Consider the following 13,214-nt stretch of genomic DNA (forward strand, 5'->3'; position numbering starts at 1 on the left):
CGTGCGGCGGGTGCGTCCACCAACTATCTTGTCTAAGTTTTTGGCTGTGCATGTAGAATTATGGAACGCCAAGCTGACATGAGCGACATTGCTAGCCGTGTAGGAATGCAACGCTGGTGATATCATGACCCTCTGTGTAATTGCGCTCTCATGGCCGCGTTTCCCCCGACGTCATGGCGCTGCAAACTCGACGACGCTCATGTATGCAACCACCCGGCGCCAAGGGGGCTGCATGCGAACTCCTGGTGGTGTGATGGACATGTGCAAAGAGGTGTCATGTCGTATTGCGATGCGATCATGCACGAGTGCCGAAGTTTCTGTGTGCCTGGGCTTTCCGCCTGCCACCATGTATCTATCTCCCGATGACAGCGCACTCGAACACTCGACAAAGCGAGTTGCCGAAAGGGCTTTTGTGTACCGGGTCCTGGTCGCCACAGTACCAGTGTTCATTACATTACATCTGACTCGAGATCTTGCGCTGACAGCCTTTTTTTCCCTTTTGCCACCGACATTCAGAGCAGCGCATCCAGCCATGCCCTAGGACCTGTTGCCGTCCTTGCACGATGCCTTCCGAACCGTGCTCCTCTCTCTCAAGTGTGAGGAGAAAAAAAGAAAGTAGGAAATCTCCGTCGCAATGAATTCGAAGCGCGCTTTGCGTGTAGAACCGGTTGGAGATGCCATGGTGGATGAAGAAGCCCCTAGCGAGGCCTGGGTGTGACGTCAAAGGGGTTTGGTCAGGTCAGGTTGGGTTGTGAAAGGTGAGAAGCAAGATTTTGAGGAACCTTTGTGTGTTCAAGACTGCACCTCACGAGCTCTTACGATTGCCGTACGTATCCATCTCCATCATCAGGCCCCCCCCCGGGGGAGGGGCACCGGGAAGACGTTCGTGAGAGGCATGCCGCACCGTAGAACGGGTGCCTTATTTGGCGGCGCAACGCCTCCCCATCCAAGACTCTCCTCTCCTCCTCCCGTCCGCTACGTCGATGTGAGATCCCACCGCGATTGCTGGCCCTGCTAGGCGCGGCGAGCCTCGGACGGTTCTGGTATATGTGTGGCGCGGGCGCATGTATCCACGGGGCGGGTATGCCGCCGCCTGTCGATACGGACAGAACGGGCTCGTAGATGTAGCTGGCTGTAGGTGTCGGGTGCGTGGCCCCGTCCTATTTGCCTGCGCGGGTGTTGTAGCTATATAAGCGTCCTGCTGGTTTGGGGACGATGGTTGAAGAGTGTCGGGCTGTGAGACCCGGAGCGGCGCGCATGCAGGTGCTGGGAGATGGTGTCCGTGGAGTATTGTCACTCGGCTAACGGGTCCTTGAGTTATGGATGCCGCTGGTAAAACGCACCGTCCAAGTTTCGCATATGTGCAAGGGTGGTATTGAGGCTCAGGGGGGCGTGCTGGCCGTATATCTCGCCGAGCTACGGCACCCCTTCTTCGTACTTTCCATGCTCCAGTACCTCTGTCTCTTTCCCTCACTCTGCCGCTGGCGGCTCTCGTTTACTATCTGGCGGGCGGTGGCTGCCTTCTCTCTCTCTCACGCGGTTATCATGGATCAAAGCACCGGGCTCCATCGGCGGTTGAGCAGGCACGCAGGCATGGTGCGCACCCGAGTTGGAGTGGAGTTGAGCACTGCTGGAGTCGGTCGCCCGAACCAGATATATAAGCGGCGGGAGAGACGGAATCCCGAGATGACTGGCTGACTACATCGCCTCGGCCGCGACTTGAACGCGGTGGACCACGGGGTGCAAAGGTGTTCTGGTGGGAACAGCGCTGCTGCACTCGTAGAGGAGCGCCTGTGCTATTTTTGTATGGCCGGCTGTATTATATCACGGCGTTGCGTGCTATGCCGCACGTAATGTATCATGTTAGGGATCTGGGGAAGGGGGAAAGAGCGGAGAGACGTCAAGGTCCCATGAGGGAACAGGTTTATATATCCAGAACGGAGTTGACGTGAGTCACCATGGTTGCGCTCGGTATCAGGCCACGCGCAGGGGTCTCACGCATACGTATATACGCCGACGAGGGATTCTGGGAAAGTCGATCGCAAGTCAACCATCGCGTGATTCTGCTGACCCGAAAGAGACCGAAGCGGTCGGTGCTCCATCATCAACACGCCAGAGGGACGCTCATCGCTCTGACAGACCATTTTGTTCATTTACTGCGCTCGACACGATTACCAGAAGCGAGTCCATGGGTACTTTGGACAGCAGGTTCTGCGAACTCCTTATGGAGGAGGACAGCCTTCCTGATTATTAAACTGCCAAGTCCTCCGTATATGTCATTCTCATCAGCTACAGATGCCTCTCTCTCTCTGCCTGCTACTTTGCAGTCTGGGCAAAATTGGTCCCAGTGTCGCATACCAGACAGACACACGCGACGAGCCGAGGCCACCTCGCATGACGTTTATCCTCACAAAATCGTCTGATTCCAAAGGACCTCGCCGTGAATGTTGCCAGACACCAGACGGCAAGACACCAAGTGAAATTGGTAATTGCGTAGGCGGGGGCGGCCATATACCGGACTCTTTGGGATTACAAAACTGAAAGACAACAAAATAACGTCCCATGCGCAGTCCTGATGGGGGGGTGGCTGGCCGTTGTTGCTTTAATTTCCCCCTCGTGAGATGACTTACACACAAGCCCCCCGTCCAAGTCAACAAACGAACGAGCCCCCCCCCCCCTAAACCGTTCACGGTCTCGCGCACGCGCGCGCGCGGAGCGGGAAGCCAGCGCTAAGCCACCTGATTGGCCCCGGGCAGCCCCTCTCTCTCCCCGACCGATGCACCCGGCGGAGCGCCGAGTGGAGCCCCCTCCGCAAACTCCGTCCAGGTCCGCCCCCGGGGGCCCGGGCTCCCGCGCGGCTGCCCGGACTGGCGACTCTGCAGCGCCATGTTACACTACTAGTAGTATTATTCTCTCAAGTCGAAGAGGCACCTGTTTCGGACACCCGCCAATTCGTAAGCTATCGACTAGAGCAGGGGCGCCATGCTTTCGTGACCATGTCTGTTCATGTCGTTAGGCTGTCCCAGTTGATGTCGTTATTTAGGCTGCCCGCTCTCAGCACGTCTAACACCAGACCCTTAGAGAGGTGCTCGCGGCGCGAACGACCTGTGGGGAGGGCTGCCGCGCGGGAGCATGCGTCAAACACGCGCTTGCTTTGGCAAGAGGAAACTAGCAATTAATAATCTCTGCTCGACATATGCGAATCTTTGACTGCGTCGGAGCTGGGTATGGATGGACTTTGAGGGGGTCACGGCTAAATGTCTCTGATATATCAGTGCCGGCTGCGTCCCAGGTGATATATGAGTTTTCCTAGGCAATTCAACTTATATATCAACACAAACAGAGAGAGAGAGAGAGAGAGAGAGCTACAGCCTACCGCACCTCATGAAGACCATCGTCGTCCTCGGGGCCGGCCTCGCCGCCGCGCCCATCATCCGCCAGCTGATGCGCACCGTCGTCCTGAAGCGCAAGGACATGCGCATGATCGTCGTCGCGCCCAACACGCACTTCCACTGGCCCATCGCCATGCCGCGCGTCGTCGTCCCCGGCCAGCTTCCCGACGACAAGGTCATGTTCCCGTACGATCCCATCTTTCGCGAGTACCCCTCGGACCGCTTCGAATTCGTGCTCGGCAGCGCCGCCTCGCTCGATCCGGAGGCCCGCGTTGTCACCGTCGGGCTCAACGCCGGCGGCGACGAGCGGGCCGTCCCCTACGACACGCTCGTCGTCGCCACCGGCGCGTCGGCCAAGGACGACATGCCGTGGAAGGTCCTCGGCACGACGGCCAGGACCACGGAGCGGCTGCACCGCCTGCAGGAGGACATCAAGCGGGCAAAGACGATTGTCGTGGCTGGCGGCGGGCTCACGGGGTCGGAGACGGCCGGCGAACTGGGCTTCGAGTACGCGAGGGACGGGACCAAGGACGTCTACTTCATCTACTCGGGGGATGTGCCGCTGTCGTCGCTGCCGGTGCTGGAGAGCGTGCGCAAGCAGACCAAGCACGAGCTGGAGAGGATGGGCGTCAAGATGATGCCCAACACGACCGTCACGCGGGCCACCAAGTCGGGCGACGAGACGGTCCTGGAGCTGCGCGGCGCCGACGGCACGACCAAGACGCTGACGACGGACGCGTACGTCCCGACGACGGGCGTGACGCCCAACACGTCCTTTGCGCCGGCCAAGATGCTCGACGGCCGGGGGTACATGAAGCAGACGACGCGGCTGCAGGCGGAGGGGTACCCGGACATCTTCGTGGTGGGCGACGCGGGCAGCCTCGAGGCGTCCAAGGCCATGATGGCGACGACGCAGGCCACGCATCTCATCAAGGTGCTGCCCGCGTACCTGCTCGCCGGCGACGACGGCGACGGCGCCCGGGGAGAGCTGCCCGAGTACCAGGTCAACACCAAGGAGATGGTGGGCGTGACGCTGGGCCGCAGCAAGGGCACGGGGCAGATGGGGACGTTCAAGGTGTTTAGCTTCTTGATCTGGTGGCTCAAGGGCCGCTTCCTGGGCACCGACTATGCGGCGCAGCTGCCCGCGGGGAAAAGGACGATGATGGCGACGCTGGAGAAGTAGGTACGAGATGCGCGCGCGCGGGTGATGATCGAGATGATATACCTTTGTTATAGGGACGGCACTAAGGGTTTGTTTGGGTCAGCCATGTTTTCGTTCTCCAAGTGCGGGATGGAGGGAGGTGGGCGTTGTGAATGTGGACTATGTTGCAATAACGATGATGCAATTGATCATGTCAAGGGCCAGACACATGAACGGTGGTGCAATTCGTGCCACGGTGTCTTGCACCTCGAATGTCGCATTTCAAAATCAATGGGGAAATCGTAGGTTGTGCGAGGAGACAGGTGAGGCTTGGCGTCTTCCAAGAGTTCAATTGGGGTTTTGTTGGCGGTTGTGACGCGTGAGTCGTGGTGCAAGCACAGGCTGGTCCAAGTTGATGTTGGCGAGACCCATGGCAGTTGATGTTTTGTCGGTTGCCAAATTTCCTCTTTCCAACCACCTCGCGCTCCCAACACACTGAACCACGGCGCCCGTCGCTGGAGGCCGCCTGTTCATTTTAAACCAAAAATTGCATCTTCTCGACACTTTCGATTCGTCTGGGGTTCCATTTCAAGCGGCGAGCATGTCGATTCTGGGGTGGGTGCAGGGCCAGTGGTCGACGCTGCCGTATCCCGACGAGGACTGCAGCGGCCGGACCATCATCATCACCGGCGGCAACTCTGGTGAGTGTGCTTCAGGCCTCCTCCGATGCAGCAAACAGAGTCATGAATAGCCTTGTTCTGACCCGCCGAGACACGTGGCAACAGGCCTCGGACTCGAGGCGGCACGGCACTTTGTGCGCCTCAACGCCGCCAAGGTGGTCCTCGCGTGCCGCAGCGTCGAGCGCGGCGAGGCGGCGCGGCGGGACATTGTCGAGGCGTCGTCCGAGGGGCGCGCACACGGCACCGTGGTGGAGGTGTGGCAGCTGGACCTGAGCTCGTTTGACAGCGTCAGGGCGTTTGCGGCCAGGGCGTCGTCGCAGCTGCCGCGGCTGGACGTGCTGCTCAACAGCGCGAGCATCCTGGTGCACGACTTTGCCCTGGTGGAGGGCCACGAGACCATGATGACGGTCAACATCGTCTCGACCTTTCTCCTCACCGTGCTGCTGCTCCCGGCGCTGCGCCGGACGGCGACGCGGTTCAATGTGACGCCGCACGTTACCATTGTGTCTTCAGACGGTGCCTTTCTGGCAAGTTATTCAACCCTTCCATTTCTCCCTCCCCGTATGCCTCATCTGCCATTGATGGCGGATCGCTGCTGGACTGAACAGTCACTGACAAACAGCCGGGAGGAGGGGAAAACAATAGGCCTTCTTCCCCGAGCGCAAGGCAGACCACGTCTTCAACACGCTCAAGCTCAACAAAAACTTCATGGAGCGGTACAACACCACCAAGCTGCTGCAGCTGATGCTGATGCGCCGGCTCGCCGCGGCCGTGGACGCGTCGGGCAAGGGGCACTACGTCATCGTCAACGCGCTCAACCCGGGGCTCTGCAGGACGCAGCTCTTCCGGCGCTCCTTCTGGCCCCTCAGCTGGGGCGTGTGGCTCGCCTTCGCCGTCTTTGGGCGCGAGCCCGAGATGGGCGCCCGCACGCTGCTCGCGGCGGCCTGCTCGGGCGACGACATGCACGGCCGGTGGATGACGGACTGCAGGCCGCAGGTCTGGCCGGGCCGCATGTGCGGCGACGAGGGGGAGCGGCTGGCGGCCAAGGTCTGGGGCGAGCTCGAGGAGATTCTCGAGGGCATCGAGCCTGGCGTCATGGACAATGTTTGATGGGAAGGGGGGTTCCCATTGTACGGAGTGTCAATACGAGAGGAGGTGTATCTTATTCTATTGTATTATATGTTGTATTATATGTACCCTATGTGTCTTGCAGTCCGTGGGCCTCTCCGTTTGAAATCTTCATACTTGGCTGCATCACCGTGACGATTGACGTGCATGTAGCAGTATTATCGCATGTCTGTGTTGAACCTGGGCCGCGGATGATTATTCGACCAAGTACTTCGTACAGTGCCTATACAATTGCAATACGATAATAACCAAGCCAGTAATAAATGCCTGCAGCTGAGCATGGCGGATGCGGCAGGAGTGGAGTGGACCGGCCCCACCACCAAACGCGCCCGCGTCCATCACTTCCTCAACCCTCCACCAGTGGAGCGACCTCGCACTTCACCTTCACACCTCCTCTGCCGCTGCCAGCTGCTTGCGCCGCCAGCTGCCACCCCCCCAAATCGTGTGCCGACACCGCGCCAGCGGCTCAAGCAAGGAGGCCTTTGTCACCTGTAGCCTGCTCCTCTCCTCAATCTACTCCTTCCCGCTCGCACCGCTGTCGCACGCAGCCGGGTGACCGATCTCGTTCCCCCCGATGGCCATTGAGCCGAGCAGCCGCGCTCTCCCTCCCTCGACGCCGTCGTCGCTGTGAACCAGCCGCCCGTCCGACTCGATCCATTGCGTCCCGCCAGACTGACTGCCAGCCGAACCAACATCCATCCGCCCGACATGCGCCCCGCGATGGGCGGCAACGCCGGTTCCGAGGCGCAGGGCGGCGCCCTTCGCGAGGCCGTCACCTACTGGTCAGACTTCATCGCCCGGTGCATCTTCAAGCGTCTCGACGTCGACAAGTTCAAGGAGTTTGTCCCGCTCATCCACTCCAAGCACCCGCTGCCCCCCGTCATCGTCGCCGACCTCTTCCTCAAGCCCCAGGGCTCCAACAACGTCAGCCTTGATCCGCGCTTCCCCCCGTACATTCAGACCCTCACCCAGCTGGGCTACGTCGACGCCCCGTCGCTACTCCTGTCGCTCCATAAATACTCGGCACTCCACAAGCACGTGAAGCCCTCATCCGACGCCCAACAGTTAGGCGCGGCCGACGACGAGGCCTCTCGGAAACCACAGGAGCCGCGTCGTTGGAAGATCTCCGCCTGGGCCGAGGAGTTCATCTTCTACCATGTCATAAAGATGATCATCGATGGCACCGCCATCCGCGAGGCCCGAGCTGCCCTGGTCATTGTCAAGGTGCTCTGCAAGTGGATGGACCTCTTCGCCTCCGTCTCGACCGCGCTCTCCGCCGACGTCCTCGGAGAGATTCAAAATCCACAGCACCGCGACGACATGGAGTCTTCCCGCGCCGCCTTTGTCCCGCTGCTCCTGCGCATGGTGGAGAGCACCGAGTTTCTCGACGTCATCGGCAAGCCCCTTGCCAAAGGTGAGAGACTCACCACTGGCTGACACACCCAGCACCCATCGCTAACACGGTTTCGCAGGTGCACGCAAAGAGCTCTCACAGAGCATGTCCGGCTTCATCCACACCCTGCAGGCCGCCCCCGGCTTCGTCGAGAGGCTCGAAATGTTCCGCTCCGAGACGCTCGCAAAATTCGACCCCGCTGATAAAAAAAAGCAGGCCGCTGCCAACGCCGCAATGGATGAGTTGTTGGAGAACGCCGCGGGCCTCGACGACTTTGTCGTGGCCGATATCCCCATCTCCAACACGCGGGCTGGGCTATACGTGCACTTAAACGCATCGGTCAGCTCCCAGCGCCCCAAGTCCCCTTAAGGGTGTTTTGTTCTGACACCCTTGCTCTCTAGCTTGCTGGTCGGCCATTGATTGATGACAATGCATTACTCTCATACATTCACAACAGATATCAGGTGACTGCCCACAGCCTATTCTCGTCATTGTCTGCTCTTCTGACCGTGACGCTTAGGGCGAGACCCAATCCGGCGCCGTTGACCTCATTCTGGCCTCGTTTGATGTCCTTGCCAATGCCGTCTTTCGCAATGAGGGCCCAAGGGACGCCCACGTGCTCAAGTCGTTTCTGGTGAACAAGGTGCCCTTGCTCCTCTCGCAGCTGTTTTCGCCGCAATTCTCCACCACATCATCGGAGTTCTGCATTACAGAGGCGCTGAATCGTGTCGATACGAGCGTCTTTCCGACGGCGTCACTCATGTTTGACGAGTCGCGGAGTAACAATCCATACACGGAAAGCGTGAGGGAAGAGTTTTGTACTGCGTGCGCACTGCACGGCCTGGTGCAGCGCGAACATGTCGAGAGAATACTGGGCGAGACGTCCATGTCATACGAGCCATCTCTGGAGAAGCTTTCCAAGGATAAGCTGGTCCAAGACTGTCTTTCAGACTCGGAAAAGATTCAAAGTCTCGTCAGAGAGCTGGACAAGATGGATGGCAACGTCGGTGCCATGTGCCAGGCACTCGTGGAGGTACATTAATTCGGCCCGCCGCAGCGTGAAAACGGCATGGCAGATGCTAACGCACAGGCAGATCATTCGCCAACTCTGTAACACCAAGGAGACGGTGTTCTTGAGGGTCTTGTGCAGCGAGCTGGCGCAAAAGCCCCAGTCTCTGGATATCCTGCTCCTTTTCGAAAAGCTCACATCGGTCCTCGAGCCTGTGTGCCAGCTGTTGGACACGTGGAGATATGACGACCCGGAAGGGGAGTACCAGCCCATCTATGAAGAGTTTGGTGGCATCATGCTCCTCGTCCTAGCCTTTGTCTATCGATACAGCCTGACGCCAGCGGACATTGGCATCACATCTCCAGAATCGGGCGTGGCCAAGATTCTGACCCGAGCCCACATCGCCCGTTCCAACGACGAGTTGGTGGGCCGCGAGGCTTCCCACATGAATGGCTGGATTCACGGGCTCTTCGACACCGAGTCGGGCGGTCTCGGCGATGAGCTGATGTCGTCTTGCCCCCCGCAGGAGTTTTACTTGCTCGTGGCCTCGATATTCCAGAGCACCGTCGTCGCCTATACCTTTGGCTACATCAATGACGAACAGCTCAAGTCTGGTATCGAATGTTGGTGAACCCCGTGCAGCATTTGCAGAGCCTGGTCACTGCAGCTAACGATAGCCAGACGTGGGTGACACATTTTTGCTGCCGTCGCTGGTGCCAGCCCTCCAGTTTCTCTCGGACTCGCTTTGGGTCGAACAAAAGGGGCAAAAGACCATCATCAAGATTCTGCATCTTATCCTCCTTCCAAACTTGGCGTCGAGTGAAGCCGGGGCGATGCTGTCCTCGGTCAAGTATCTAATTGCCAAACCACTGGAGAACTCTCTTCGGGCGTACCAGAAGCAGGACCCTAAGAACCAGGATATTGATCCGCTGCTCCGGGCGCTCAAGGACAGTCTTCCGCTATCGCGGCGAACGGGAGGCGCAGATCACAACGAGATGAGCTCATGGGCGAGCAGCTCGAGCAGCGGCCTCGCGGGGGCAGTCAAGCACACAATACAGGGGCTCGTCCAGTGGAGTCTACACCACGGCATCAACGCGACGCCGGCGTCGTATACTCACCGTCAGCTGATGGCATCATGCAGGGTTGGGGGCACCAGGCGCATGCTACAGGTGATGCTAGACGAGATCCGGCATCAGTCCGAGGCCGGGAGCGCGAGCATCGTCTACGACGTGGTCGGCGCCATGATATGCGCGCCAGACGTGACCAACGAGCCCCCGCCGGCAGCGGGCATTTTGGATGTTTCGGGCAACATGCCTCCGCCAGTGCAGCGGCCGTTGACCCTGCGGGAGGTGCTCAGGGCGGAGGCGGAGGACTGCCGAAAGCTGCAGAAGAAGGACCCCGTCTTGGCTGAGATTGTGGCCCGTCTGCATCGAAGGGTGGAAACACACATGGCGCTCCCGCAGCCGCAAACACTGCTCCCGGGGCAGGACATGCCGCTGGACCTGAACGGCGGGACCGGCGGCCTCGAGGACGCCATGGCCGCAGCTGCCGCCGCCGCGGGCGTCCAGGGCGATGCGATGCCGGTGGACGGCGTCGGCTTGGACATGGGCATGGGCAGCGTCGGGTCGGACCTTGGCCTCGGCGGCGGGAGCGCTGGCGGCCTTGACAACACTGGCGACGCAGAACTTTTTGGGCTGGATCACGGCATGGGCATGTTTGACGGCTGGGAGAGCATGGACTTGAGCGGGAGTTGAGGGCTGAAGTGGGCGTTTATTTGATAGCACTTGTGATACCAGAGTCGCGGCGGCGCTGAGTGCGCTGTGTTGGCTACTACTTTGAGGGATTGGCATGGCGATTGGGCCGGTGTTTTGTTGTCGGGACAAGGCCAACAAACAAGCTGGGCCGACTTGGTTGTAGAGGGGCATGCATAGCAGGCGGGTGAAGTTGAGATGATGGAAGGAGCCTGTGCGTGCGTGTCTGCCTGTCATGGCAAAATGGAGTTGAAGCCTTGCAAAGGATACCATATATCATTAGGGGCAACCAACCATTAGTGATCTCACACGCAACAACAAATGCAACTCAATGAAATACTAAGTTAAGGTACCAAAGGTAGATGGAGTCAACCACTGACGGGTCTCAAGATGCAGCAGCAGCAACCACGACAACAACAGCAGCAGATGCCGTGCTCAGGGCGCCAAAGCTCCTGGGCGGGTCGGGCAGCTTCCCGTGCCGTCTCGCATTCAAGGGTTGGGCAGTAGGTACCTTTGGTGGCCGGGCGCTTCTGGAACGCCGGCCTGGATCGTGCTGGGCTGGCTGGCTGGTCAGTGGCTGGCCCACCTAGACGTCCGGCCGAGGCCAGCGCAAGCTCCCTGAACTTGGTGGAGCTACCCGCTGAAGCACTGGACACCTCCCTCCCTCCAGTGCCCGAGCTCCATTGTTGACTTGGAGCACCCGACACCACTGGAGCCACCTAGCATTTTTCAGTGAAGCGTCCATGGAAGCGTCCATCCATCCATTGAAAGCACCCCCAGCACCTGAGCCTGCTCCACTCCGTCTGCCATCCACCCATCAAAGTTGAGGACAGGACAGGAAGGAGGATGAGCAGGGGGGAGGGAGAGAGAGAGAGGCCACCTCACATTTCCCACGCTCGTCGAGAGCTCTCACACACGCGCACGCGCACGCACACGCAGACACACACAACTTCCCTTCCTCCTTCCTCCACGCCCCCCGCCACCACCCCCTTCCGCCATCGTCAATCCACCTTCACCTCACCTCACCCGGTCCCCCCTCCCCTCTCTTCTGTTTCCGTCTCGCGTGTGCGCCTGAATTGAAGTCGGAGCGTGCCTGTGTCTTCCACAATGCTCTTCTCGTCGTCTCTCCTTGCCTTGCTGGCTGTCCAGGTCTGGGGCGTCGTCGCCCAGGTACGTTCGTTGGCGATGCCTCACGTTCTCTCTCCCTCTTTTCCTTGAGCCACGCGTGCGCGATATGCATCGTGCTGCGCAGGAAGGCTCTTACACCGCGTCTAATCTCGCCCTCTTATTCTCTGCGCACTATTCCCCATCCCCATTCCCCTCCCAGCGCGCGGCGCAGCCTGACTGCCCGTCCCGTCGATGGGCGGCCAGCCCCCTTGGACTCCCATGGGACAGAGGAGGAGAGGATCATTGCTGACAGAGTGTGCGCACGCGCGCGCGCGCAACGTACAGGCCGATGCCGACGCCGCTGCCGACGCGGGCAAGACGTACTCGACGCCCCCGGAGCTCTCCGCCGACGTCAAGACGACGTTCCCCGACGCCGACATCCTCGGCGTGCGGCTCATCAATGGGCGCCCGACGCGCGCCCTCGTCGAGGTGACCAACAAGGAGGACGGCCCCATCAACGTGGCCTTCATGACGGGCGTCCTGGCCACCACCCAGGAGCTCCCCGCCGACGCCCCCGCCTACCAGGGCATCGTCCGCAACCTCACGGCCGTCCAGTACAACCTCCCCATCGAGGCCGGCGAGACAAAGTCCATCCCCTACTCCTTCGCCCTCGACATGCAGCCCCAAGACGTCCGCCTCTCTCTCGTCGCCGTCATCACCAACGCCAAGGGCAACTTGTTCCAGATTGCTGCCCACGACGGCACCGCCGCCATTGTCGAGGCTCCCACCAGCTTCTTCGATCCCCAGATGTACGTTTCCTCCATTGTTTCAGACACGAGAGACGTCTTGTCACTCGCGCAATGCTCTCTCTAACCCAACCCAAATCCACTCACGCTTACTCCTCGCACAGCATCTTCCTCTACCTCGTCCTCTCGGGCGCCTTCGCCGGGACGCTCTACTTTGTCTACAAGACCTGGATCGAGGCCCTCTTCCCTCAGGCCAAGCGCACCAAGCCCGCCCGCAAGAGCAAGAAGGCCGTCGACGCCGACGCCGCCCTCTCTGGCCCCGATACCGCCGCCGCCGCTTCCGCCACCGGCGTCAGCAAGTCCTACGACGAGAGCTGGATCCCCGACCACCACATCAACCGCCCCGTGGCCAAGCGCGTCAAGTCGACTGCCAGCCAGAAGAAGAAGGGCGCCGAGTAAGCGCCTTTCCTTCCCGGGAGCCCTTTTTTTTGGTGGTGCTGGTGGTGGACAGCAGCCGCAGAACGACTCCACCCGCCCGCCGGTCGCCGTAGCGAGCCTTGAGGGGTGCGAGGCTCGTGGCTTCTGCCGGCTGCGCGGTAGCCATGTGTCAAGCCTCTGCGACCAGGCAGGTTGGGCTGGAGGTAGTGGCACGTGGCATGTGGCAGGCGCTGTGTACCGTTCTGTGGCGTTGACCTGGTAGAGCCATGGCCAAAAGGCGGAAATGGAACGCTGCAAGAGGGGGTGGTGGGAAAAGCGAACGGCGAAAAGTGTTGTACAGTATTGTGTCAGTGACAGACAGGCTAGATCATGACAGCATCTTTTTTCCTCCACCACGTTGGAATTTCCGCATTGCAAGCCACAAGGCGC

The 13,214-nt window shown here is 60.0% G+C and overlaps 4 protein-coding genes across 4 annotated transcripts; all 4 read left to right on the forward strand.

Annotated features, from left to right (window-relative positions):
- Window positions 1-3,384: 3,384 nt before the first annotated feature.
- On the forward strand, window positions 3,385-4,575 carry JDV02_005328 (uncharacterized protein; the record flags this gene model as incomplete). Its single annotated transcript, XM_047986611.1, has 1 exon — window positions 3,385-4,575. The coding sequence occupies one exon, from the start codon at window positions 3,385-3,387 to the stop codon at window positions 4,573-4,575; it is 1,191 nt and encodes a 396-aa protein (XP_047842593.1).
- A 431-nt stretch (window positions 4,576-5,006) lies between these two features.
- On the forward strand, window positions 5,007-6,356 carry JDV02_005329 (uncharacterized protein). The gene is made up of 3 exons (XM_047986612.1): window positions 5,007-5,234; window positions 5,319-5,740; window positions 5,859-6,356. The coding sequence occupies exons 1-3, from the start codon at window positions 5,135-5,137 to the stop codon at window positions 6,321-6,323; spliced, it is 987 nt and encodes a 328-aa protein (XP_047842594.1). The 5' UTR covers window positions 5,007-5,134; the 3' UTR covers window positions 6,324-6,356.
- A 366-nt stretch (window positions 6,357-6,722) lies between these two features.
- NUT1 (mediator complex subunit) lies at window positions 6,723-10,702 on the forward strand. Its single transcript, XM_047986613.1, has 6 exons — window positions 6,723-7,755; window positions 7,814-8,073; window positions 8,136-8,198; window positions 8,255-8,767; window positions 8,829-9,366; window positions 9,425-10,702. Exons 1-6 carry the CDS (start codon window positions 7,050-7,052, stop codon window positions 10,495-10,497), a joined length of 3,153 nt encoding a protein of 1,050 aa, XP_047842595.1. The 5' UTR covers window positions 6,723-7,049; the 3' UTR covers window positions 10,498-10,702.
- A 696-nt stretch (window positions 10,703-11,398) lies between these two features.
- JDV02_005331 (uncharacterized protein) lies at window positions 11,399-13,180 on the forward strand. The gene is made up of 3 exons (XM_047986614.1): window positions 11,399-11,664; window positions 11,947-12,410; window positions 12,512-13,180. Exons 1-3 carry the CDS (start codon window positions 11,602-11,604, stop codon window positions 12,804-12,806), a joined length of 822 nt encoding a protein of 273 aa, XP_047842596.1. The 5' UTR covers window positions 11,399-11,601; the 3' UTR covers window positions 12,807-13,180.
- Window positions 13,181-13,214: the final 34 nt, after the last annotated feature.

Source organism: Purpureocillium takamizusanense, chromosome 4 (assembly GCF_022605165.1).
Source record: "Purpureocillium takamizusanense chromosome 4, complete sequence".
Lineage (NCBI taxonomy): Eukaryota > Fungi > Ascomycota > Sordariomycetes > Hypocreales > Ophiocordycipitaceae > Purpureocillium > Purpureocillium takamizusanense.

Bases quoted from the DNA above. Each gene is read 5' to 3' on its own strand.
- JDV02_005329 (XM_047986612.1), top strand. From the start codon at position 5,135: ATGTCGATTCTGGGGTGGGTGCAGGGCCAGTGGTCGACGCTGCCGTAT. The intron at 5,235-5,318 runs GTGAGTGTGCTT...ACGTGGCAACAG, and splicing joins CATCACCGGCGGCAACTCTG to GCCTCGGACTCGAGGCGGCA. The intron at 5,741-5,858 runs GCAAGTTATTCA...GGAAAACAATAG, and splicing joins CTTCAGACGGTGCCTTTCTG to GCCTTCTTCCCCGAGCGCAA.
- NUT1 (XM_047986613.1), top strand. From the start codon at position 7,050: ATGCGCCCCGCGATGGGCGGCAACGCCGGTTCCGAGGCGCAGGGCGGC. The intron at 8,199-8,254 runs GTGACTGCCCAC...CGTGACGCTTAG, and splicing joins ACATTCACAACAGATATCAG to GGCGAGACCCAATCCGGCGC. The intron at 8,768-8,828 runs GTACATTAATTC...ACGCACAGGCAG, and splicing joins TGTGCCAGGCACTCGTGGAG to ATCATTCGCCAACTCTGTAA.
- JDV02_005331 (XM_047986614.1), top strand. From the start codon at position 11,602: ATGCTCTTCTCGTCGTCTCTCCTTGCCTTGCTGGCTGTCCAGGTCTGG. The intron at 11,665-11,946 runs GTACGTTCGTTG...CGCAACGTACAG, and splicing joins TCTGGGGCGTCGTCGCCCAG to GCCGATGCCGACGCCGCTGC. The intron at 12,411-12,511 runs GTACGTTTCCTC...CTCCTCGCACAG, and splicing joins AGCTTCTTCGATCCCCAGAT to CATCTTCCTCTACCTCGTCC.